Consider the following 26,566-nt stretch of genomic DNA (forward strand, 5'->3'; position numbering starts at 1 on the left):
ATACACATATTATAAATGTATATATGTGTGCATATCATATGTATGCATATGTGCACATATATCCCCTTTTATTACACATATATTCTTCTCATACAATGCAATCTGAATGCAGTTTCCCTACCCTCTACACCTTCCAGTTCCTCCCCTACCTACTCTCCCATCTGAATCTATTCCCCATTTGTGCATTAGAAAAGAACAGGCTTTTAAACATAACAACAAATACAATAAGATAAATGAAAACCGTTGTATTGAAGTCTGACAAGCCAGGCCAACAGAAAACGAGAGTCTCAAGAGAAAGCACAAGAGTCAGAGACCCACTGTCTATACATTCAAGCATCCCGTAAAAGTCCTAAACTGAAAACTACAGTATATCTGCAGAGGACCTGGTGCAAACCTGTATAGGCCTGAGACTGCTGCTTCAGTCTCTGTGTGCTCAAGGGAGCTTTGCTCAGTTGTTCTGGAGGATCTTGTTCTCCTGATGTCTTCCATCCTCTCTGTCTCCCCACTCCTTCTGCCTCCTCTTCTGTGGGGTTTCCTAAGCTCTGGGGAGAGGGATTTGATGGACATCTTCCTTAGAGCTTGTCTTTCGAGGTCCCTCTCACTCATAACGTCTGTCTAACTGTGGGTCTCTGAGTTTGTTCCCACCTGCTGCCTGTTTCAACAGCCACGTGGATGTTTTTCTTCTCATGTACAAGTTGTAAACAGAAAAACTGTAAACAGAAGCTGGCCAATCTACTATAACTATGTACAAATCACTACACAGCTTACATTTCCAGGCCACTATGACTATTGACATTGTCCTGATTTTTCCTAATTCCTTTTCCTTGCTTCCTTTTCCAAAGGATCTCAAATATATAATTCATCTAATCAAATCATGTCTTTATCAGTCCTTAGAAGGATCCCTTTTAGAATAAACTTGGAGCTTTGATTTTTTTATATATATTTGTTTGGTTTTGGTTTTTAATGTATACTCAGTCTTGCTCTACATCCAAACATGACCCAGGACTCAGTGAGTAGCTCAGGCTGTTATCAAAGTTTCACAAAGTTCCTCCTGCCTCAGCTTCCTCAATGATAGGGTGACAGGCATTTAGTACTATGCTCAGCTATGACTCACAGGGAGGGACAGGCCAAGCTTTGAAGAATAAATGTAAAACACAGACCATCTAGGGCTCAGGAGAGGAGCTCACTGGGGTATATCACACCAATGGAACCATATCACAGATCATCTGTGGTCCAAATGAGGTCTCACTCTAGCAAGGCCAAGGGGCTCTCAGCCTTCTGATCTGAACATTCTTTCCCTCTTTAACAACTCTTCATCCCATTTCCTTATAGCATAAATCAGTAGAGAGAATTGTTGCCTTACGTCTGGTCGACAAATTTTGAGTAGAATATTTGCAGTTTCGTTCTGGGTCTTGAATAAGTCAAGGCTCACCCTACTATGGGGGCTAGGAGAGGAACAGAGTCATTCTACAAAGTGGAGACACTTGTAATGTGAGGAGCTAAGGTTGTTCACCTGTGCATACTGAGTTCAAGACTAATTCTAGTGAGCACTCAGAAGTGTTCTAGAAGGTTCTAACAAATCAAGAGGTTGTTTCATCCTTACTCTATCTGCCTAACTTTACCTGCCTTGGCTTAGTTAATCATACAAACTGTTTTCACCCACAACAGTCTCCACTCTCCTAGGACACTCACAGTTCTGTACAATCTTCCTTAGACAGATATCTCTTGGCTTCCCAACTTCAAGGGATTGGTTGTTGGAATGGACACTGTAAGAAAGACAACCAATTGGCCCACACAAGATGCTAGTCAGCTGTCATCTTCTCTTCTCAGTGTCACGGCCTATGGGACGAGGATGATATTGTTGACAGTAACACAGACAAGGAAGGATCTGATGACGAGCTGTCCCTCGATCAGGGCAGAAGAGGCTCCTCAGAGTCACTGAAATCCATCAACCTGGCTGCCTCCGTAGAGTCTGTCCACGTGACCTTCCCAGAGCAGCCAGCAGCCATCAGGAGAAAACGCTCCTGCAGCAGCTCCCAGATCTCCCCACGGTCCAGCTTCTCTTCAAATAGGTCCAAAAGAGGTATCTGTTGCATGGCCATTAGGGTGAAATGAGCCCCACACAGTCTCATTTATCAGGTGCCTCTACATCGGGAGAGGGGAGTGGTTGGGTGCTATCAAGAGAAGATATTATGACATGGAGAAACATGCTCTGGCATAGGAAACACCCAAGTTCAGATCCTGTTTCATCTGTGTGTGGCTTCCTTGTTCAATATGTGTGAGTCCGTTCAGGGAGCAGGATTTCAGGTAATAAAGAAAAGCAGCCAGCTCATAACCTAGTGTGTAGTAATGTAAAGACACATGATAATTTATCCATCATCTATAGAAACTTCTGCTGTGTGTGCTATAAATCATCAGTTTGAAAATGAATTTAGATTTTGCCAATGGAGATCTTTTGGGGAGTTGGGTGAGGACTGAACCCAGGATCTTTCTCATATTATATACTAGGCAAGTGCTCTATCTACCGCTGGGCTCTGTTTGCCCCTTTTGGATTTTACTAGTTTTTATTCTAAGGTATGTCTCCCTTCATTTCACAGGCTGGATTTGAACTCACTATGTAGAATAGGTGGACCTTGAACTTTCAGATCCTCCAGCTTCAGCCTCCTAAATAGCTATGCTTACAAGCCTGTGCCACCATGATCACCTTCATTTGGAGACTTTTAACAAAATTGTGTAGTCATTAATTTTTAAACTAGTCATTAATTTTTATTCAACATTGGGTGAGATCAGAGAGTAGCTCTCTGTGCAGTTGCTATTAGGAAGTAGTTGGGCCTTTGTAGTTATGGGGCTTATGACTGATGCTTCCCAGGACTCATGCATTTGTCTTCATGACCTACTTATCGATCTCAGTAGCTATCTGGATATTGGGAGACCAGCTCATATTGGCTTTACAGTTATAGAAATTAGGATGTGAAAATAAGTCTGAGTCATGCACACCCATCTGGAAAAGCTGAGTTTGAGAACATTACTGAGAAGGAGGAAAAGTATCCTCCCGTGGGTTTCTTCCTGAACAAAGGCTTCAGTAGCATGCAGAAAAGCCCCACTGGGTGTGAACTCCCAGATCTATTCCAGCCTCATGAACAGCATAGAGACGTCAGACTCCTAAACACTCAGTAGACACTCTTAAAACCATCTTTGCCTTGCGTCCTCTGGTGCAGGCGATAGCCAACCCAACAGCCAACCTGATTTCTGTTGGTAGATCCACTGTTTGCCCTCCAGCCTGTGAATTCTCTCCTTTTCCTGCTCTTTCTAGGTAGCACAAGCACCCGAAACAGTAGCCAGAAAGGAAGCAGTGTTTTGAGCCTTAAACAGAAAAGCAAAAGAGAACTTTACATGGAAAAGCTTCAAGAGCATTTAATCAAAGCAAAGGCGTTTACCATAAAGAAGTGAGTGAGTAGAAACATGAATGGGCTGTTCACTTGGTCTGGAGCTGGGGGACTGGTACCAATGGCTTCCTGTAAACCAGAGGTGAAGAACCAACATAGAGTGATCCAAGGTTATTGTCTTAGGGTTTTACTGCTGTAAACAGACACCATGACCAAGGCAAGTCTTATAAGGACAACATTTAATTGGGGCTGGCTTACAGGTTCAGAGGTTCAGTCCATTATCATCAAGGCAGGAACATGGCAGCATCCAGGCAGGCATGGTGCAGGAGGAGCTGAGAGTTCTACATCTTCATCTGAAGGCTGCTAGCAGAATACTGACTTCCAGGCAGCTAGAATAAGTGTCTTAAATCTCACACCCACAGTGACACACCTACTCCAACAGGGCCACACTTTCTAGTAGTGCCACTTCCTGGGCTGAACTTATACAAACCATCACAGTTATATTGTTTTAGAAGCCATTTGTTAATAAGTGCATACATCAAGGGTTTATTTAATAAGATTTGGGCATTGCTCCTGAATGTTCAACCAGGCATAGAGAAAAATGACGTTCATGTGGATGGAAGCCATGATACCTCCTTTCCTCCAGAGAGGGGACATGGTGGCATGGGGCCAGGTTGCTTATTCAGTATCCTACACTTGTCCCTAGCCTACTTCACAGTCCCTCCATTTGTTGGTGATTCAAAGGGTCAGTGCCCAAGCACCAGCATGGTGAAAGGCACAACATGTTAGGGACAGTAATGTGAACCGAACCAAGAAAGGACCAGCTCTGATAGATATAGATAGATAGATAGATAGATAGATAGATAGATAGATAGATAGATAGATAGGCTCAGACTTGGAGATCCTGCAGCACTTAATGTGGCCTTGATTTGAAGGCAGAACCCAAATCACCATGAAGACATGGTAGAGGCCTGAAGGACAAGCCAGAGACGCCAGGACACAGTGATAATGGCAAAGAAAGGAGACAAAAGCCAAGAACAGCAGAGAGATACCATAAGGGACACAAGACCTCAAACCAGAAGACATGGGAGACATCTCACATTCATCTATGCTCAGATCTGGCCCTCCAGGTCTGAGCACGCTCAAGGGCTCCCTCACTTTATCCTCCTCAGACCCTGTACCTCAGTCATAGTCTCACCCCAATTTTATGCAAGACAAGATTGCAATACACAGAGCTCTGCAGCACGGGCTCCCATGTAGTGAATAGCTGAGCCCAGATAGCTATGTACCCAGAATCTGGCTTTTAGTGCTTTTTGCCATTCTGTGGTACTTCAAAGGAAGAGTCATGGCATCCTGCAGGTCATCCTGGCTTCAGCAATATAGTCATCTTGTAGTCCGTGAGCAGGACTATTTCTAGGATATTCTGCCTTAGTTTTGGAGGAAAGTGGGACCTAGATAAAGAGGAGCAGGAGAAGTGAACTGAGAGTCCTATCAGTCATTTTTCCCTCTGGCCCTTCTGAAACAAATGGGCTTGTCTTGCAGGACTCTACAGATCTATGTACCCATTCGGCAATTCTTCTATGACCTCATCCACCCAGACTACAGTGCTGTGACTGATGTGTATGTGCTAATGTTCCTAGCTGACACTGTGGACTTCATCATCATCGTCTTTGGCTTCTGGGCTTTTGGGGTAGGTTGGGTCAAGGGTCTCCATTTCTCCACTGGCTTTCAAAGGAGCAGATTTCCATCTTTGGGAATTGCCACTCCTTCTTAGCTTGTTCTGTCATCCCCAGAAACACTCGGCAGCTGCAGACATCACCTCTTCTCTGTCAGAGGACCAGGTCCCCGGGCCATTCCTGGTGATGGTTCTCATTCAGTTTGGGACCATGGTGGTGGACCGTGCACTCTACCTCAGGAAGACTGTGCTTGGCAAGGTCATTTTCCAGGTCATTCTTGTGTTTGGGATTCACTTCTGGATGTTCTTCATTTTACCCAGTGTGACTGAGAGGTAAGGTCTCCCTCCCCCCACAGACATCTGACAGGCCAGGGCAGCAGCACAATAAAAGGCAAGGATTTTAGTGAGGTTCAGTTCAAATCTAGAGTAGGAATTGATTTCCCCTCCTCGGTGCTTTATCTGTACTTCATCCACATTTGCAAAAGCAAAGGTTCAGAAAAAAAAAGAGAAGCAATGGCTGTGGTACCATCCAGGACCAAAGATCCTTGAGTCATGACTTTCTCTACAATCTAGCTGATGTCAAGAGGAACTGAATATGGCCTTAGGTGAGTCCTTTGGTGGGGAAGAGACATGATAAAGAAGACAAGTATTGCTAACAGTTAAAATGGGGTGTCAGTAGGGATGAGTGAGCTTAGAAAGGGTAGATAGATATTACCAAGCAAGTTGGGGTACACAGTAATCCCAGCATTCAGGAGGCTGAAGCAAAGGGATCATGAGTTTGAGGCCAGCCTGGGTACTGTATTTCAAGAATAAGGCAGCCTGAAGTTCTTCACCAGGGGCAGGGCTAGAAGGTGGCTACTGGATTTTCCCTAACACCTAGAATGGAAAAGATCTAAAATTCGTCAGCAAGCTGATTTCTAAAGCACCCTCAAATCTCTTCCACTTCTCCTTTCTCTTCTACACCCAAAGTCCTCCCTTTTCTTCATGTCTTAGTCAGGGTTTCTATTCCTGCACAAACATCATGACTAAGAAGCAAGTTGGGAAGGAAAGGGTTTATTCAGCTTACACTTCCACATTGCTGTTCACCAAAGGAAGTCAGGACTGGAACTCACACAAGGCAAGAACTTGGAGGCAGGAGCTGATGCAGAGGCCACAGAGGGGTGCTGCTTACTTGCTTGCTTACCCTGGCTTGCTCAGCTTGCTTTCTTATAGAACCCAAGACTTCCAGCCCAGGGATGGCACCACCCACAACGGACCCTCCCACCCTTGATCACTAATTGAGAAAATGCCTTAGAGCTGGATCTCATGGAGGCATTTCCTCAAGGGAGGCTCCTTTCTCTGCGGTAACTCCAGCTTGTGTCAAGTTGACACACAAAACCAGCCAACACTCTCCTATATGTTCTTTGCAACTCACAGATCCACCTCAAAACAGTTGTGTGACCAGTCAGTGCTTAATGTGTGAACCAATTAATGAATAAAAAACAATAGAGAAGATTGGTGTAAAGAAAAGATGCCCACCCTGTTAGGTTATCCAAAAAGTGGCCCATAAAAGTGGACGTGTCCACGTCATATAGTAGGGCTGATGTTTTTTATTAAATAGATCAGAATATATGTATATAGCATGATGTAGTTCTCTCTGCCATTGGCTTCAACAGTCCTGTTCCCCAGTCAATGATACTGCATTCAGAGTCTGGTTGGAAGTGCTCCCTTTTACTGTGACCAGATGTTTTAAACATCTTCAAGTGTCCTGGAAACTATCTGCATGTTCAATAGCAAGTTTCATCTTGTCCAAACAGCAGTCTTCCTTTAGTCAAGTCATATGTACGATCCATAGATTGGGGTGGCTAATATTTCTGCACCACATAAGGCAACTGACTCAGATGTAACATACAATGAGGAAACCCAAAGTGTTCCTGACAGTGAATGGCTATAGCTCAACAGAGGACCTGGCCTCTGCCTTGACATTTAGTCCCATAGTAGTTATTACTATATAACAATGCACTGTGGAACCGGGAGTGCTTTAAAAGGAAAAATCGATTGGGAAGACTTTCCTAATTCTAAAATAGATAAAATAAAAAGGGGACTGCTATCCTGAGGGCACCCTGTATGTAACAGTCCAGTAAAGTCCACATTCGGCTATGCATAGGCAGAGAACATACCTCACATCAAACGATCAGGCAAGTCAGCTATTCTGTACAAATACTACAACTGGAAGAATGTTGGGAATCATATTTGTTAGTTTATAGTATATTTAATAATATCTATGCCTTATATCAAAGAAATAAGCCAAATTTGATGCACAAGGCAGCTGATGAATTTATCCATTTTTTCCTGATATATAAAGGCGTCTCAGAATGGTTTCTGCTATATATTCCAAATTGTGGGTCCTTTGAAGTTAAAATGTAATTTCTTGAAGAGTGTGCTTTAATTTAGACAATAGCACCTGTATCGCATACGTTGTATGAAAATGCTTATTGATGAATTCAATTAACAGTAATTTAATATAATTAATGTCTTAGCAACTTAATGATAACAAGGCACAGAGGGTGCTCCAGTCACAAAATTAAGATTTTTTTCTTTTTTAATTGTTATATTTTCAATTTGGGAGTGATCCACTAGGTAGATAATTCTTTAGAATTATCTTAAGGGGTAGAAGGGACTTTTATTTGTCTTTTGTTTTGAACTGTTGCCTTCTGTACAAGAAAAGTACCCATTCCTTTGCCTTCTATAATTTTGCCTTTTAGGAAATTCAGCCAGAACCTGGTGGCTCAGCTTTGGTACTTTGTGAAGTGTGTGTACTTTGGGCTGTCTGCCTACCAAATCCGCTGTGGCTACCCAACCCGTGTGCTCGGAAACTTTCTCACAAAGAGCTACAATTACGTCAACCTCTTCTTGTTTCAAGGGTGAGGGCACTATCTCACCTGTCACTGGTGGAGGGGACGCAATGGAAAAGCTGTGTGTATTCCACAAGGAAGCAGGGGTGAAGGCATCCTGAGCCTTTTACAGTGTCAGCAATACTCAGTCACTTACTTTAATCACCTTTCCACATGTAGTCACTGAGTACCTGCCGGGAACTTGCCCTAGAATTACCCAGACTTGGTTAATTTTTCACATTAGTAACTTGCCTAGCTAATATGATAATGTTTGGGGATAAAAAGTACAAATTCCCCTCTTCCCAAAGCTCAGGGATCACCAAAGGAGAGTATGGCAGAAAGATTCTAAAAGCCAGAGGCAGTGAGTGAGTACAACAAAACAGTGTTTTCCGGACACAGCAAGGCAGCTGTAACTGTGATCTCATGGCAGTCTAACAACAGCATGCACAAGACCCGCATAAGATCAGTCCGGACAATGTCTCAGCTTGGACCAAAAGCATGGGTCACAAAGGCCCACCCTTAGCTGAATTGCTATTGGCAATTGGCAGCTGGGAGACTGAGACTCAGTTTTCTTCAAGAATGTGGGTCCTGGGAAGCTACCTATGCTAGAGTAGATGGTCTTAAACACTGGCTCATAGAGACTGCACCAAGTAAATGCCATGGGTTTAAAAATAAAACAACCCATGGAATTGGGTGGGGAAAATACGATGAGATGGAGAGAGGAGGAATCATAGGAGAGGAAATGAAAGGCAAATTAGATAAAAGCACATTCACATTATACGCAAGTGTGAATGTCTCAAGCAGCAAGATGGGGAGCGAAATAAACATAGATAGTCCTTAAGTATTAAGATATTTCTGGACATAGTAAAACAGAATGACTGGAATCTGAACCATTCCAGAATACATCTGGCGTTCTTTGTGTGTGAGGAGCTCACCCATGAAGAACACTGAGTGGCACCAGGCTGCTTGTCTCTAGTGGTTAGCTCATCATACAAGCTCCGCTACTTCTTCCACATGATGATCCCCATGGTAGCATACCCTTGCATTCCCCCAAGTTATACCATGTTTTAAGAGGTACGGTAGCTGTAGGCGGAGCTGGCACCTCTGTGGCACTAGCCCTGAGTCCTGGTGATAGTTCAGAAGAAAGGTTGGATGCATTCAGATGTTGAAATCAATCACGTGTTCTACCCCAGCCCTGGACCTGATGGTTCCCCCAGGTATTTGCTTACTATTTAATCTATAGAGCTGAAATAGCCCAGGAGCAGGGTTCTGGGTGATAACGAACTATTGTGGGGATCCTAAAATGAGCCCAGTTTCCCAACCTGGAAGAAAACTTCTACGTTTAAAGACCTTGGAATAGTCCTCAGAGCCTTCTGGAGCTTAGGCTAGCCCATTCCTCAATACAACTCAAAGACAAGAGGCTTGGGCAGAAGCAGTTAGACTTGCTAACCTAACAAGCCACTGATTCTGAGTCCTCTCTGTGTGTCCCTCTCTGTCTCTCTCTGTCTCTCTCTCTGTCTCTCTCTGTCTCTCTCTCTTTCTCCTCTCCAGTGACATTGCCTGGTCCTTCTCTCTTCCCCCATTTGCTCTCCTCTTTATCAGTGTACACTCTTTACTGACTCATCCCTCAACAAAGTCATAATAACTCAAAGAACCTCTGCCCAACTGATTCTTTAGTACAAACACATGTGAAAGAAACAGAATCAACTTTAATATTCTTTTACTGTGAAATCCCAGTGAGTTACACCCTCAGAGAAAACAGGAATGCAAACTATCAATCCATATACTCAATTCATAATATGAAGCAGTTGTATTCCCGGTTGGATTTTTACCATGAGGATCACCTGGAGAGTTTTTCTTAACTTGTGGTGCTTTACACAAATTGTGACCTCCTGAGGTGAGGTATACACCGGGGCCATCCCCCAAATGTCTGTCTGACTAAACGTGGTTCCTGGCAGGTTCCGCCTGGTCCCGTTTCTGACTGAGCTGCGGGCTGTGATGGACTGGGTGTGGACAGATACGACCTTGAGCCTCTCCAGCTGGATTTGTGTGGAGGACATTTACGCGCACATTTTCATCTTAAAGTGCTGGCGAGAGTCGGAAAAGGTAAAGAGCAGATGAAAGAACCTCTTTCCTGCCTGCTGCCCTTGAGCACAGCTCTGTTACAAGATTAATGCGGATGCTGCATGGTCTGTAGCCAAACGGATGGAGGCAGGGGACAAAACCTGCCATGAGCCATAAATACAACATTGACTTCCGACCCACTGAGGTTGGAGGTTTTTGAAGTCATTTCTGCTGTTGTTGGCAACAGCATCCAGATGTTGGGATGGGAACTTTTAACTCTCTGGAAGAGAAAATGTTATTCTACTAGGTGACTATTAAGTTTGAATATAGATTAGCCTTATTGGATATTCTAAAAGTTCATTATATGGAACCAGAATATTGGTGTGTATATTATATACACATATAATGTATGTGGTATATACATTATAATATATACATATACACATATGGTGACAGAAACATACAATCAACATTAGCCAAAGGATGGGAAATATCTTTCTGTCTTACCTCAGAGAAGTCTCTTTGGAAGAGCTTCATATAAAGTACCTAACATCTACTGTGCGTTCCCAGCTTCCCCTGGCCAGACAGCTCTACAGTTAGTCAGGAGGAACATTTGTTTATGAAGTTTCTGGAATTGAAGGAGCCTGTCAGTGCTGAAGAGACAGAGACACACTCCACACTGCCACTAAAGAATTGCTCTAAACTTTTAGAGACTTCAGCTTGGGCCAAACCAGAATTTGTAGCTTTGATGCTAAAAAAAGAATGTCCGGACTTTGCAGTGAAGCAGTGCTGGAGATTTCTCTTAAACATATTTTAATATAGGTTTAAGCACAAGAACTCTGAGCATGAAATACGGTCAGAGGAAAGTAAGAGAGAGAGAGACACAGGACAGCACAGGAGTAGGTGCCTCTAAGAGAGAGCAGGCAGCCAGTTGTCTGATGTTAGCCTCACATACTCTTTTGGTGGTTCTCGAGTTGCATCTTGGGAAGCTGCTATGATTTTTTCCCCTCTTTTCTCTTTTTTTTTTTTTTTTTTTTTTTTTTTTTTTTGGAAGTGAAATGACAGGCTGGCTCCTCAGGTGGGGTTACAATCCTGTTAACTACAACTGGAAGCCCCTGAAATCACCAGGATTGTGCAGTGCCTTGGTACATGCTCTTTCCCTAGAAATATGGTGTGTGATGAGATTCCCAGAAAAACGGCAGGTTTATGGCTGGGAAGGGAGTGATAGGCCCCCTGGACTGAAGTTACCGACACTTATGAGTTACCTTGTGGTTGCTGGGAATCAAACCCGGATCCTCTGGAAGAGTAGCCAGACCTCTTGGACATCTCTACAGCCTCTTGTGCTTGTCCGTATTTTAAGGAGCAGAAAAACTGGAATGACTACAAAACATCCTAGTCTGTTGTTGGTGGTGGTGTTGTTGATGATGATGATGATGCAATAAACACCCAAGACTGGGAAATTTATAAAGAGATTTATTTTGACTTTGGGCCCTACAGGGCAGCATCTTTTTTTGCTTCCTGCTTCTCTCTGCATAGTGAGAAAGCAAAGAAAGAACCTGACTTGAGGGAAAAAAGAGTGGATGGCCTCCTGTGATAACATGACCATTCCTCAAGAAACTTTTAGTTCACTGCTGAAGACTCCTGTGTGGCCCAAATGCCCTGCAAAGGCTCCACCACTTCCCTACACGGTAGAGAGAAGGCGGCAGTACATCCAACCTTAGGGAAAAACAAAAATACCATTTTACCAGAGGACACAGGGTAACAACTAGGATAACAAAGGCTTACAAATGGTTACAGTGTTACATTGTGTGACAAATGGTTACAAATGAGACCACTAAAATGACTCAGGAGTTATTTGGTTCATTAGCAAAGAACCATACATATTTCTGCATGAGAAGCAGAAATAACAACTATTTTCAACATTGCGAAACTGTGAGAAAACTGTGTAAAAACTAGCAAGACAAGGGGCTAAATGCTCCAATAAATGTCAACAGAAAATAAAGACATTCCCAGCAATCAATGCTACTTCAGGGCAGAGCTGGCTGCTTACAAGGTGGCTATCAGGAAGTCTCCAAGTTCACAGTAAAGATCTCAGAGGAAAATTTGCTCCATAAAGATACTGACTCTACTTCCATGTGTTACATTCCCTATACTATAACCAAACACCTAAGACAAGTGAACGCAAAAAGAAGAAAGGTTTATTTGTGTTTTGGAGATACAGAATTTTCACAGAACCTATACATCCTTCCATACTGTTAAATCATCTGTATATACTCATGACACCTAACAGCAGTGAGTGCTCCACAAATGGAGATCAGGCTGTTCTCTTGAGTTACAACAAAAAGATAGTCTCTACCCATAATTCCCCATCTACTATATGTAATCTGACACTAGCTGGATCTGTAGTAGTGGCATGTACAGGGAGAGAGGATGATGGCCTTCCCTCATTATCAAAGACACTCAGGCTTCCCCTCCTGATGGCCTCACATCCCATGGGCATCAGGGACATAAGCCTGCCAAGCCTGGGGACCTGAGGCTGAGAGTCCTCTCTCTGTTATAATCATCAGATGCTCCTTATGGGGCAGCCTAGATTCCAGGCCACGGTAAATCATGTGGCAGGAACAACCTGTTAACAAAGTGCTGTAAGTGGAGGACGAAGAATATGTGGCCTTTGTTTTCAATCTGCCACAAACACTTGTTGAGCCACCATCTGTGTGGCCAGAACTCTGCTACAGCACCCAAAGCCCCAAAGCATCGGTCATATGGTGCAGTGGAGAGATGATTGTCACACGGGTAAGCACACTTAAAATACATGCTTTGTGCACTTTAAATAGATGCTTGCCAGAGAGCACCTCCTGGGACTCACCTGGAGGAAGGGAGGCACAAGATCTAGCTTGAGCATTGGTTCGGCTTGACACCCAGCTGACTGGGATAAGTCAGAACAAGTAGAGAGGAATTAGGGCTAAGTCTGACTTCTCCGATGCTGTGTGGGGAACCAGTCACCCTTACCTGATCCTCCCTCCTTCACCTTCTCTCAGACACCTGCCGAGTCTTCCTAAACCCTTGTGTTGCAGAGATACCCTCAGCCTAGGGGCCAGAAGAAGAAGAAAGCCGTCAAATACGGCATGGGCGGGATGATCATTGTCCTGCTCATCTGTATCGTCTGGTTTCCTCTGCTCTTCATGTCCTTGATCAAATCTGTCGCAGGGGTTATCAACCAACCCCTGGATGTGTCCGTCACCATTACCCTGGGAGGCTATCAGGTAATCTAGCTTCCTCCATGTTCTAGAATCTTCCCTAATGCAGTATCTATGCATGAGAGCCCTGACTAGGATGTGTAGTGATGGTTCTCAAAGCCAGAGCTTTTATCGAGATGTTCACCGATCAGCAGACGTGTGTTATATGAAGGAAGGCGCAGGAACTTGGAGACAGGGTAGTTCCATTTGCTGAGGCTATGCAAGGGCCTGGGTGTGAACAGCTCAGCAAACAGTAGCAGCAACCACAGTAATAACAGTGGTTCGTTGGTTTTGAGCACAGGAACTAATCAGCACAAAAGGCGATCTCTGAGGCCAACTGCCTTTGGGGCATCAGTAGTACATATCTATGTAAATGTGTTTATTTTAAGCCCAAGTCGAGGAAGTGTCACGTAATGCTGACTGTGCCCTGTGCCTTTTGTTTTCCAGCCGATCTTCACGATGAGTGCCCAGCAAAGCCAACTGAAAGTTATGGATAACTCAAAGTATAATGATTTCCTAAAGTCTTTCGGCCCCAACAGTGTAAGTAAATGTATGCCAAGCTCTCTGAAGGCCACCATGGAGGCTCTCTTGCTGGTTGTCAAGTGGCTGGATGGTTCTGCTTGTGCCTCCTGGCAGTGAGCAGGTCATCGGCTAACACATGCACCTGGCTTGTCACCAGTAACTTTGAGAATATCAGAAAGGAAACGTGAGAGCAAGCACAAGGTTAATTAATTTAAACAAGTGCATGTAGCGGTATCGTTCTTTGATTGGCCTACCTGTTCTGGGAACCTTGAATTAAGACATTAATTCAAAATATGGGAAAGCCTTAGGTGGATATTTGCTTAAGAGCATGTTGGTTTTGATAGCAGAAACTGAAGTTATCTGAGTGTTAAAAAAAATGATTAGTGAAGGAAATGATACCTAATATATTGCTTAGATCTGATTGGCACTGGCTCCCCAGCCAATACTTATACTTATGTTATATACATTGCTATCTGAAGTGGAGATTTCCCAAGCAATTTCTCTTATAATAGAATGCTTTTAAGTATCCTATTAGTTATATGACAAGTTCTCAAGTAAAACGTAGATTGAAAAAAGAATCTGAATATTATATGTCTTAAAATGTTAAGCCAAAAGAAATGTGTCCCTGAGCACATAAGACAATGGCAGTATCTGGTGGTAGGATTGTACCTGACGGTCTTCATTTCACTGTAGTTTGCATTCCAATAATATAATGACATGGTTTTCATCATAAAGACAGTTTCACAAATGATTTATGGAAACAGATCAAGTAATCAGATCTGTTTAAAATATCCATCAGTAGTCCATGCCAGCAAGACTAAGCTTGACACTCATCATCCCTTAGGATGAAGCCCGGGTGAATTAAACCTTGTCTCCTGTGAGGAAGGGATGCTTCCTTGGTTCATGGTTTCCTTGGCAATGGGGAAACATGCTGTGAATGATAAGGCTCTCCTTTACTGATTGATAGGAATGGTCGAATACCTGTTGGGCATGCCAGGGGAGTTGCCTTGGAAACGTAACACCTTGGGCACCATTTATTCCTAAGGAGACCTCTGTAAAATCAGCTAAAAGAAAGAGCAGCCGTTTCCTTTATGAGCGTGGTAAATAGATTCCATTTACATTCTTGTGTATTTGTGTACATCCAGGGCGCTATGCAATTTCTGGAGAATTATGAGAGGCAAGACATAACGGTAGCAGAGCTGGAAGGGAACTCGAATTCTTTGTGGACCATCAGCCCTCCCAGTAAGCAGAAAATGATACAGGAGCTCACCGACCCCAATAGTTGCTTCTCTGTTGTTTTTTCATGGAGTATCCAGAGGTAGTTACTGTGTTTCCATGCATCCTTCCCTTTCCCTAACCTTACCTCAGGCTTGGGGGAGAAAACAGAAGTACCATTTCACCTGATCCTGATGCTCAGCCACTTTCCTTTGATGCTAAAATTCACATTTTGTTATGAAATATGGCTTTCCTAGGAACCAATGACCAGACTAAAGTGTCTTAGTTCTTCTTTTAATTGTTGTTGGGTTTGGGGTTTGGGGATGGGGGAGGTTGGTTGGGTTTTTTTTTTTTTTTTTTTGAAGGAACAGCAGTGAAGACAGAAAAGTAGAGGGAATGGAAAGAATGGTTTAGAAAATAAACAGTGCTCTGTCCTGAGAGCTCCACAAAAGTTTAATCTGAGTGCCAGAGGACCGCAGTGTTTAAAGGCTCGGACCTCCACCCCTCATCCCTGCTCCACTTGTCTTTGGAGATCTGTTCTGTGGGTGTGAGATTTGAGTCCCAGAAACAGGAGAGCCAAGCCTGAACACATGCCCTGACTTGGCTTTTGTTTGGATAAACTAAATATGTCTTTTTACTAAAGGTTTTTGCATCCAGACATTTCACCCAGTACTTTAGTCATGCGCATTTGGTGACCTCAGCACAACAGAACAGGGTTACTTAGTTTCCTTTGTCAGTCTTAAGGACCAGAACCTCAGGAGGTCCACCTGCAGAAAGCCACAGCTTTGAACTTCCTGGCTTTTAAGAAATCATAATAGCTCAACCTATGATTCTAACACTCAGAAGGCAGAGTCGAGAGAGAATCCGGGTGAGTTGGAGGGCAGCCTGAGCAACGCAGCTAGGCCTGAGCTACTGAGTGAAACATTGTATAAAAAATTAACAAAAAAGAAGGGACAAGTTCAAAGGAAATCTTCAAATCTAAAATGAACTCAAAAGAAAACTGAAAAATACTGTTTCCAAGAGGTTGTTCAGAAAGCTTTCTGTAATCTTAGTTTCTCCTTAATGTCTCCAATTCATCAATTCAAATCTGTACCAGTGGCCATAAACTTAGCTTCTGTCCTTTGCTCTGAAGAGCCACCAATCAATAACAACAAGAAGAAAAATAACTTCTGATTCTTAAATACTGCCTCTACTGGTTACCATAGAGACCAACATCACTGGTGTCTGAAATTCCTGACACCTGCTGTTTGACCAGCAGACTCTGATCCCTCTATTCTGTCTTATGGGGTTGTGGTTTTTCTCTGTCTCACCACTTTGGCTGTTAAGATGGTAGAGATGGAGGTAGGGTGGCTGGGAAGGTTGGGATGGAAAAATCTGGGCCCACTGTAAAGTTGGTGAGATGCAAAAGTGAATCAAGTGTCTATCAATCTCTTGCAGACTGCAGAGCCATCAGTAACATTAAGCTTTTTTTTTCTCATTCCTTCCTTCACAGAAACATGACTTTGGGTGCAAAGGCGGAAATAGCAACGGATAAGCTTTCTTTTCCACTTGCGAATGCAACACGAACTAGCATAGCTAAAATGATTGCTGGCAATGACACAGAAAGTTCAAACACGCCAGTGTAAGTTGTGGCACAGCTTTCATCGGAATATGAAGCCCATCACAAAAAAAAGAAAAAAAAAAGTCTCTGTAGAGACTCCTAAAGTAATCCAGCTTCTTTGAGAATGCAAGTGAGCTTTAATTGACAGGCTCCATTCTGCTAGAATAAAGACAGTCGATGTCAGTCCCAGTCACAGGCCCCTTTCTCCACTCTCCCTGCAGTTCTGCTATGCATATGTTGTTAATGACAGTGTGGGGCTGGCTCCTGGTACACTCCATCCATGGCAAAATACTGTCCTGCCTTCCTTCTAGCACAAGGCACACTGTTCTTCCACCTTCAGTGACCAATGCTCACTGCAAGGCAGCTCTCTCCATCAGTCCTTGGGCCCTGTTCTCTACCCACTGGGTGCCACTGTGCTGATTGATGTGTTTATAAAAGATAAAGAGATAAAGAGAGTATGTTCTGTGGGTGTGAGGTATGGGGGAAGGGGATGTCTCAGCGGGGCCCATGCAGAGGCATCTCTTCCCCCTGAGAGACCAGTCACACCGGTATAGCATAAAATAGAGTTTATTCAGTGCATGGGGAGGGGGGCCAGGAGGGTAGTAGAGGCAGAGAGAGAGAGAGAGAGACAGACAGACAGACAGACAGACAGTCAGAGACAGAGAGAAGTAGAGGCCAGCCATGACTACGTGGAGAGAGGGGGGAACTGAAGGGGGAAGGGGAGGGGACAGAGAGAAGCTAGAGGCAAGAGAGCAAGAAATCAAGAGAGAGAGGAGGGGGCAAGCAGCCCCTTTTATAGTGGGCCAGGCCTACCTGGCTGTTGCCAGGTAACTGTGGGGAGGAGCATACCTAGCTATTGCCAGGTAATTGTGGAGGTGGAGTTTAGACAGAATACTAACACTGATCCCCATGTGCGGTTGCCCATCATAACATGAGCCAGTGTTGTTGCATTTCCTGCCCAAAGGTCTAGAAGGGTGAGACAAAGACTTAAATGACCCAAGCTTTCTGTTGTCACACCTACCACCACCCGATCTAGGCACCCAGTGACTTTCAAAAGAAGAAAATGGGTGGAGATTGTTTCATAGATTGCCACCAGTATTGATGCCTGCCCTTCACTGCCTCTGTCTCCCAGTTTATCGAGCACTGACCGTCTATCTCTGAGGTCCTATCTGAGTCTAATCACCAAAAGCCAAGGACAGACCCCTTCCTCCCATGATGCTTGTCGCAGGGTGGCTGAATGTCAAACTGGCTAAATGGGGTGGGAAGTCAATGGGTAACAGACAAGCGGTGGGGGTGGGAAACATGAGCTAAATAAGAACCAGCAGAGGGAAGATGACAGATCCAAAACTGGCAGACCATTCCACATGTCTATCGGCAACTTCCCTAGCTTTGGACTCCAGGTTAGCATGGCCGCCTGCTGATGCATTGACCATGAAGGTTACTAATAGACAGTCATCTGGATACTTAGCTTCTTGACTCCATGAGTCCCTGATGTTCAGGAGCTCTTAAAGCTCATCAGTGCTCCATCCTCCACTATTTCCAAATGAGAACATGCAATGAAGCAACTCCTAGGAGACAATCAAAACTTAGCGTCTGTCCTCACACTCAAGTCTTCACACAACCATCCAAGCAATATTCTTGACCATAGATATTTTTGAAAAACAAAAACAAAAAACTTAAGTCAGAAAAGAATTCACCACTGAAGAAAACTGCTAAAATATCCTAGCGGCCCCCCCCCCCCCGCCTCCATGTCCTTCTTTCAGTAACAGGCCATACATGTAAGAAAGACCAGCAGCTACTTGCCAGTTACATGTGTTGGAAGTTACATGTATGCCTGGATAGAATGCATGGAACCTCAGCTTTAGTGAACTGTGGTTATGATAAAGTCTCAATAATTAAGATGGGCATACAATATATTATTGTAGGAGGACTTTTTCCTTATTCGTTATTAGGTCAAAACAGCAGCAAAAACATCATTTTTAGGTGTGGAGATGACTTATGTTCATGTCTTTATTTTCTCAATATGCAGGACAATAGAGAAGATCTACCCGTACTATGTGAAGGCACCCAGTGATTCAAACTCAAAGCCTATAAAACAGCTTCTGTCTGGTAAGGATGAGAAACCACTTCAGAGCTGTGCAAACCTTGCTTTTATTCACCTTTAGAAGTCTGTATCTTGAATATTTATCAAACTGCCTTCTAGTCATATCTCACTGTGTATTATGAGAAACAGCCAAGAAGAGTCATTGACACACCTGTAAGCCATGTTTGTCTGCCGTCTCCTTTCCGTTGAGCAAAGCCCCTGACTGATCCATACCCATGTTTTATGACTTTGTTTACTTGATTTTCTGAGCAACCAGGTTGCTTACAGAGAAGTGCCTCACACTTTGGTAAATGTGATAAAAACAGCATGAGGCATGCTTGATCGAGCCCCAGGGTCAGTACATACTACTAATGGGTTTTAGTCATAGGACTTTTCTAGAGTAAGAGTGATGGAGGGAAGCTGTTGCTTTGGGTGACAGACACATGCCCCATAATACTCCTGTCAATCATAAACTATATGCCTGTATAACACTTATGAATAGCAGTATATACCACTAAACCTGGCTGCTACCAAACAGGCTGCATCTGGGTTTATGTGACTATGATGCTGGCACAATGACAACTTTGCATCAGTCCATATCCTGTCACTGAATGACTGTATTTTACTTAGAAAGAATTGTTTGACTTCATTTCCTGAAGTCACTGGTCCTTTTGATGACGGTGAAGTACAATGCAGGTATCCAGTGCGTGTTCATTCACCAACCTGAATGAGGCACTCTGTACTAGGCATCAGTACATGGTAGGTACTGGAGACTAGGCTCCATGATGCTCACATTCAGCTGGTGAGCAGTTAAGATCTTACATGGAGATGGCCATAGTGAGTCATGAGTGCGAGTGCAAGGCCAAGTCCATCTCTGCATGCTATTCTCCATCAACAAGAAATGAGCATGCTTCTGTAAGTAACTCAAAAGTGCATGGGGAAATTTTGTGTCTCCCTTTAAAACAGAAATGGTTGTAGCTGTTTAGCATGAGAAAAGAAATAGATCCCTCTCAAGTGACTATCCTTTTTAAGCTCCTCCCTGCTACTGTTTCAATAAATGGCCTCCCTACTGGCCATCTGACAGAGCAGATAGAACCCAGCCCAGTGGATACTCCTGAGGAAGATGATTCCCCCTCCTTAAAAAGCATCTTATTTTACAAGGCCCTTCCTCTGTCCATGCAGGTTCAAAGAAAACCATGTCCTCTCTCCTTTTCCAAGGACAGTCTCTCTCCATGCCCCACTCCTAGCCCTCTGCCTTCCAGCCTGAAATATCATGGAACTCCCTTCTCCCTTTACAGCTCCTTCCAGCCCTTCCACTCAGGGATGTCACCATAGGCATGTGTAGCATTAGCTGATGGTTAACTCTAGTGGACATCTGAAGAGACTGATACTTGAGGTGTGGGTAACTCATTGGATCACATACTCAGTAGAACTAGATCCAAACCTAAAACTCTTTGGACCCAGGGCAGGATGGTCTTTTTGTGACTATCTATGGTCTTTAGAACCATAGTTATTACCATTCAAGAAAGTCCTCGGTTAGTCCTATTCTTACCTGACAAAGACTTTGTCTTTTCTAAGTTTCTGCCATTCACCTTTCTTTGTCTATTAACCCATCTTCTCATGCATCACCCCACTCATCCATCTATGCATTCATTCATTCATCCATTCACCCACCCACCTACCTACTTATCTGTTCACCCACTCATCCATCCACCATCTATTTACCCACACAGCCAGACAGCGAACCATACACTTACCCATACACACATCCATTCAGCTACTTACCCATCCACCATTCAACCACATATCCACACATCCATACATCCATACATCCACCCACCCACCCATCCATCCAACCATCCACTTACCCATCCATTCATTCATACATACATACATACATACATACATACATACATACATACATCATATCCATCCATCATATCCATCACATCCATCCATCTATCACATCCATCCATCCATCCATCCACTTACCCATCCATCCATCCATCCATCATCACACCATCCATTTATCTATCACATCCATCCACACATCCACCCATCGATCCATCCAGCCATCCAGCCATCCATCCAACCATCCACTTACCCATCTATCCATCCATCATCACACCATCCATTTATCCATCACATCCATCCATCCATCCATCCATCCATCCATCCATCCATCCACCCATCGACCCATCCAACCATCCACTTGCCCATCCATCCATCCATCCATCCATCCATCCATCCATCCACTTACCCATCCATCCATCCATCCATTCACCTACTCACATACACATCTATCATCCATTTGCCTACACACCCATCATCCATCTACCCATTTGTATGTTTCTCCATCCAACAGTTATTTGGTTACCCATCCATATACTCAACATCCATCCAACAGTTACTGTTCTAGGGTCCTAAAATCAAAACTCCTACCATGAAATATTGATGACATATTTCCCTCACTTAGAGTATGCATGTTTGTTCCTGCAGATACAATGAAGAAATCTTAGGAAAATCTACTTTATGGAACTCCAAGCTTCTATTTACCCTGCCTCTTGTTCCTCCTTTAGCTTTTTCTTTATGCTCTAATAAGAACAACCACTGACTAAAACTATGGGTGTTACAGCTTTGAAGAGCTTCTTGCTATCAGTCCTTCCTAAAATGAACACCCCCTACCTCCACCACATATTGGAGCCAGCAAGACTTGGCTCTTGTGCTATTTCTTCTTTAAGTAACTTCATTAAAGTGACTCTCTCCAAAGGGATATAGACCTTGACAATTTTGGTCCTGTGCTAGCTGCCACATGGCCATAATTGTGTACACAGTCTTTTCCTATTAAAATAAGGTTACTATTACATGCCATTATAGAAACCTTCACCATCTAGTATATTTAACTCCTTCCTCCTAGTGATATATTTGGGAAGTGCTGGCAATATAAACGGATCAGTTGCACCAAAGGCTGATGATGTGGATCTTGGGTATACACTTTTGTCTCTGGAAAGATTAGCTCAGCCACTTAGATGGTGGACCCTCCATCAATCTCTGTGGTTTGGCTGTTTTACACATGTGCAACAGTGACAGAACTCTCATCTGGGCATTCCTAGTGTCTCCTTCCTCTCCAATTACATTTGCCATGTCCCTGTGTCTTTCCCATTCTGGAATTGGGTACTACATGTTAACTGAGTTTTGCCATCTGGGAACTTGTGATTTGCATCAAATCCTGAGACCCTCATGCTGCCTTCATATTTGTCTTTCTCCTCTTCCAGAAAATAATTTCATGAATATCACCATCATTTTGTTCAGAGACAATGTCACGAAGTCCAATAGTGAGTGGTGGGTTCTCAACCTGACTGGAAGTAGGATATTCAACCAGGGGTCCCAAGCCTTGGAGCTGGTGGTCTTCAATGACAAAGTCAGCCCCCCAAGTCTAGGCTTCTTGGCTGGCTATGGGTGAGTCATGTAATGATTAACAGTTCTAACGTCAGAACGCTGTGAAGTTGGAATAGCTGCCTTTTCCCTCCAGGAGTTGAGTTGTGTCTCTACACTATTCAAAGTCACAAAGCCATGGCTTTTCATGTCAAAACATAGGGACAAGAGGTTCAAAGACATCAGAACTCCTAGTGAGACTCACACAGCTCTGGGAGACATGTCCTGTGCCTTCCTATTATGGCATGGTTTCATGCAATTCCATGTAGTGGTGCCACTGTTTGGCTTACATTGTTTTCTGGCCCTAAGCAAATGGATCAAACAGACACTACAGACCACTTCACCTTCTGGTGCTTAAATACTACAGTCTAATCCAATTGAATCCTCAACCACCCTTGAGATACATTTTTCTTGTTACATTTTTCAGAATTAACCACATAAATTTCATCTAGCATCTCAGAATTTAAAGTAGACCTCAAGACAGGATTGTCAGCGGGGAAAAAGAGATACTTTGAAAGGAGCACATGTAATTGTGTTGGATTTTGTGTGCAAAATCGTGTTGGATTTTGTCAAAGCCTAGCCAACATGCGTTTTTCAACCATCTTCATCGTTTTCCCTCGCTGTCTCTTTCAGTATCATGGGATTGTACGCATCCGTTGTCCTTGTAATTGGGAAATTTGTTCGTGAATTCTTCAGTGGGATCTCTCACTCCATTATGTTTGAAGAGCTCCCGAATGTGGACAGAATCTTGAAGCTGTGCACAGATATATTTCTCGTCCGGGAGACGGGAGAACTGGAGCTGGAGGAAGACCTCTATGCCAAACTGATATTCCTGTACAGGTCACCAGAAACCATGATCAAGTGGACTAGAGAAAAAACCAACTGATTGATCCCTTAAGACCTGGACTGCAAATAAAGCTAACATTTGAATTTTTTTTTTTTAAGAAAAGCACAATATTCTAAGAGCTAAGCATTTCTAGTCGGGTGGCAACCATTTCTCTTCTGACAGGTAGCTGAAAGAAGTTGATTTTCTTGTTCATGCAAGCCACCTCACACAAGAAGGCGCTGACGGAGTTCTCCATGCTCCCACTTCTCTGAAATCAGGGCTCATTGCTTTAGAGGTTTTCCTTTTTTCTTTTCTTTTCTTTCTTTTTTTTTTTTTTTTCATTCAAGTGTGTCTTGCATTCTTATCGGTTATGTGAAAGGTTCATGTAGGGTCCCTTCCCTTGGAGAAGGTCCACCTATGTTTAACTCTCTAGGGAACCTCACCTTTCCTGACGTTATGGTCAACGTGCAACACACAGCTCTACTCACCACTGGGGAAACTGCTGAGCAGAGACCCCCGCGAGCCCTCAGCACACTCCAGATGTGAAGCAGCAATAGGAGGCAGCAGCACTGCCTGAGTTTCAAGAGGAAAGAGGGGACCCCCCAGACCCAGGTGATGTGGCTGGAAGGACAAGCCTCATTCTAAGCAAAAAGATAACATTAGCCATACTCCTACTTACTGCCTTATCTCAACTGAAGACTGGTAAGAAATCTTTCTATTGAACACCAGTGACTTCTCAGGAAAAAAAAAACAAAACACTCAGCAAAGCAACTCTGTGGACTCCTGCTTGCGTGGTCGGGTGGTAACCACCCCCAGGTAGCAGTGACCATTCTACTTCGAATGGCTCCTGTTGCCTCAGAAACAGAAGGACAGCAGTGGTCAGCTCAGCGTGATGGAAACACCTTGGCTTTGCAACTCCAGTGACTGAGGTCACAAGGCTCTTCTGCCTCTCCCCATCCCCTCCCCCACCTCCCCCTAAGCCCTCACGTGCTTCCTCCCACCTCCATGATTTAAGGCAGTGGTTTTTCCAGTATGTGACATTTTCCTTGCTGTTTTTCAGGCATATCAAAGAGTTTACATATTCCGATTCACATTTTTACATCTAAGACGGGTTTTTTAAGTTCATAATTATGAAAGAAATATGTATATTGAGCTTGGGGAAATAAAAATAATGATGGCCTTTTTCTTAAATTATTCTCATTGGGAACACAGCCTCTTCGTGAAATAGCATTGTAGCATGAAAATTTATGACTGAAATGTACTTTTCATTCAATATTAGAAAAAAAAAAATACTGTTTCTGAGAAGAACCATTGAATGGGCTAGACTATGTCAAAAACCACTCCTGTGTACTCTGGGTTCAGGACTGACTTAAAATAAAGCACATCTTACGAAGTCATCTGAAGAGGCTCTATGTGTGCATTCATTCAGTTATCGGTCCTCTTCGTGGAGGAGGTAAAGTGATTGCTTTCGATATAATATACTAAGAATCAATAAGAAGTAAGAAAGCACTTGTGCACTTCCTTTGTTAGATAGGTGCGATGGAGGGACAATATCAGCAGGGGTCAAAGCAATTCACAATGGGGGGGGGGAAGCAGTGACAGCTGCTATGGCGCTTTTTAAATAGAGTTCAACTAATTAATGTCTAGCAGCTTCTGGAGAACTTAGTAGTATACTGTTGTTCTCATTGTGCCTCAGCCTAACAGCATAAACTGGTACCGTCAATCACGGCAGCCACAACATCAAGTCACTTAGTAATAGAACTCTCTGATGACACTAAGCAACTAGAATTTAACAACTATCTTATAAGTAGGTTACCTGGCAGCCCACCTTCAGACATGCCAAGCCCCTTGCCTTCAGCTACTAATGACAATGTATAAAACCCTCCTGGTCCCCAAAGGTTGCTGCCTGGGGGGGCTCAGCTGCATATCTGCTGTCTACGGCATCTCCTCTTCCTGCACAAGGAAAGGGTAGTTCTGTCATGGTTTGGGATGTACATTTGGAAGAAAGGAGGTAGGGAATGTAGGGTGTAGGGAATGATTAAGCCTCGGGTGCCTAGGCTGTATGTATGCCCTCAAACTGTCCATAAGTCCTCTAGATACCGTCTTTAATCCTGGTATCCAACAGAAAAAGACTATATTCCAGTTCAGAGTGAATTCAATGCTGTCTTGAGCAACTTGGTGATGATACTCTGTCTAAACTAGAAGTTAAAAAAGAAAAAGAGCTTAAAAACTGTGGCTCGGTGGTAGAGAATGAGGCCCCATTCTAATATTAGACCTCCGAATTCATCTTCATCTGAATGCAAAGAGAATCTTCTTTGATGGAGGTTGGGTAATGCAATAATTTGTGGGTATCCGATGAGAACTTAGGGGGCAGTTTAATAAGTGTCCATTTATCAGAGGAACAGTGTTGATCTGTAATAGTCATAGGGTTTTGGCCCGATTAACAAACAGTAACAGATAGAAGCTCTATCTTGTCCTCAAATCCAATCAGAAAGTGGTCGGTGACTCCTATTAATATTTATGCCTCTACTGCAGCGATGGGCCCATCTTGCCAGGCTGTTGGCAAACAGCATTTCTTTTGTGTAGGATAGATCGATGCATATAGTCAACCACATAGATCCAGAGGTGCATGGTAGTACTTGATCACAACACCTCGAATAAGAGTCCCCATTTCTTAAACGCTCTTTTGGGAGTTATTCTATTGCAAACCCCAAAAGAGATGTGTGGACTACACTTGCCCGGGTGCTGATGTGGATTAAAATTGTTCTCTAGTCTCTTCATCACTATAGCTGGTTCCCCTTGAATAGAGCGACATGCCAGTATTCGTACTGAATATAATTTATTGTTTTGATAAAGGCATGTACGAACCAAAGATTTTCACACATTAGTGTTTCCTGGAGAAACAGACTAACGGAATGGATATACAGCAAAGGGGTATTTCTTAGATTGCCTTACACAGTACTGTCTGGAGAGTCCAACAATGGCTATTTCACAGTGGACAGTCTGAGAACTCGGTGGCTTCTCAGTCTATAAGTATGCATATGCTGCTGGCAGTCCCACCCTAGTGCTGAAAACCTGGAGGATCTCTGGAGAGCCACTTAAGCCTGAGGAAGATAAGTTCTGAGATCAGCAAAGGCTTACCGATAGCAGCCATGGCAGCAGTGAAGTAGCTGAACTTACCAGGAAGACATGAAAGCAATAGGTTAAACACCAAGCTTTAATGCAGACCTCCTCGGAGCTGAGTTGCCGCAGGAAGATACCACCCACGTTTAAGGTGGGTCTTCCACTTCAACCCCCTTAAGCACAAACAATCACCATGCATGTTCCCACAGCTTATCTCGTCGTTGACTCCTAATCCAGTCAAGACGACAACCAAGATTAACCACCTCGTAGCTAAAAGAAATGGTAGTTAAAAGAAAGCTTCCAATTTCAGACCAAGAAGACATTATAAGGATTACTGACTATTCCCCCAGGACAAGAATGCAGAGACCACCAGTTAAATCACCCCATTCCAGAAGCAACATACCGCCTTCCACTCAGGCTCCTTCTGAGATGTGAATGTGTTCAGAAAAGGAAAGAAATTAAACCAGCCTTACGTCATCTGGTTTAGCTTTATCACCTGAATTTTGAGTTGTTTGAGTTGAAGAATCA

At 43.5% G+C, this 26,566-nt stretch overlaps 1 protein-coding gene across 4 annotated transcripts in view; it reads left to right on the forward strand.

The window, feature by feature from the left end:
• Nucleotides 1-24,312, forward strand: part of Piezo2 (piezo type mechanosensitive ion channel component 2) — a 368,801-nt gene extending 344,489 nt beyond the window's left edge. For 3 of the 4 annotated variants that reach the window (XM_076912558.1, XM_076912560.1, XM_034518069.2), the window contains 13 exons: nucleotides 1,831-2,083; nucleotides 3,314-3,446; nucleotides 4,929-5,076; nucleotides 5,180-5,394; nucleotides 7,806-7,964; nucleotides 9,893-10,040; nucleotides 13,073-13,261; nucleotides 13,682-13,774; nucleotides 14,902-15,074; nucleotides 16,464-16,592; nucleotides 18,601-18,680; nucleotides 21,930-22,113; nucleotides 22,723-24,312. In XM_076912558.1, coding sequence (XP_076768673.1) covers nucleotides 1,831-2,083; nucleotides 3,314-3,446; nucleotides 4,929-5,076; nucleotides 5,180-5,394; nucleotides 7,806-7,964; nucleotides 9,893-10,040; nucleotides 13,073-13,261; nucleotides 13,682-13,774; nucleotides 14,902-15,074; nucleotides 16,464-16,592; nucleotides 18,601-18,680; nucleotides 21,930-22,113; nucleotides 22,723-22,975 — 2,157 coding nt within the window. In that variant the 3' untranslated portion in view covers nucleotides 22,976-24,312. Of the gene's footprint in view, nucleotides 1-1,830; nucleotides 2,084-3,313; nucleotides 3,447-4,928; nucleotides 5,077-5,179; nucleotides 5,395-7,805; nucleotides 7,965-9,892; nucleotides 10,041-13,072; nucleotides 13,262-13,681; nucleotides 13,775-14,901; nucleotides 15,075-16,463; nucleotides 16,593-18,600; nucleotides 18,681-21,929; nucleotides 22,114-22,722 lie in introns of those variants that run through there. The other variant, XR_013103651.1, reaches the window with a different exon arrangement.
• Nucleotides 24,313-26,566: the final 2,254 nt, after the last annotated feature.

This window comes from Arvicanthis niloticus, chromosome 14 (assembly GCF_011762505.2).
Source record: "Arvicanthis niloticus isolate mArvNil1 chromosome 14, mArvNil1.pat.X, whole genome shotgun sequence".
NCBI classification, from domain to species: domain Eukaryota; kingdom Metazoa; phylum Chordata; class Mammalia; order Rodentia; family Muridae; genus Arvicanthis; species Arvicanthis niloticus.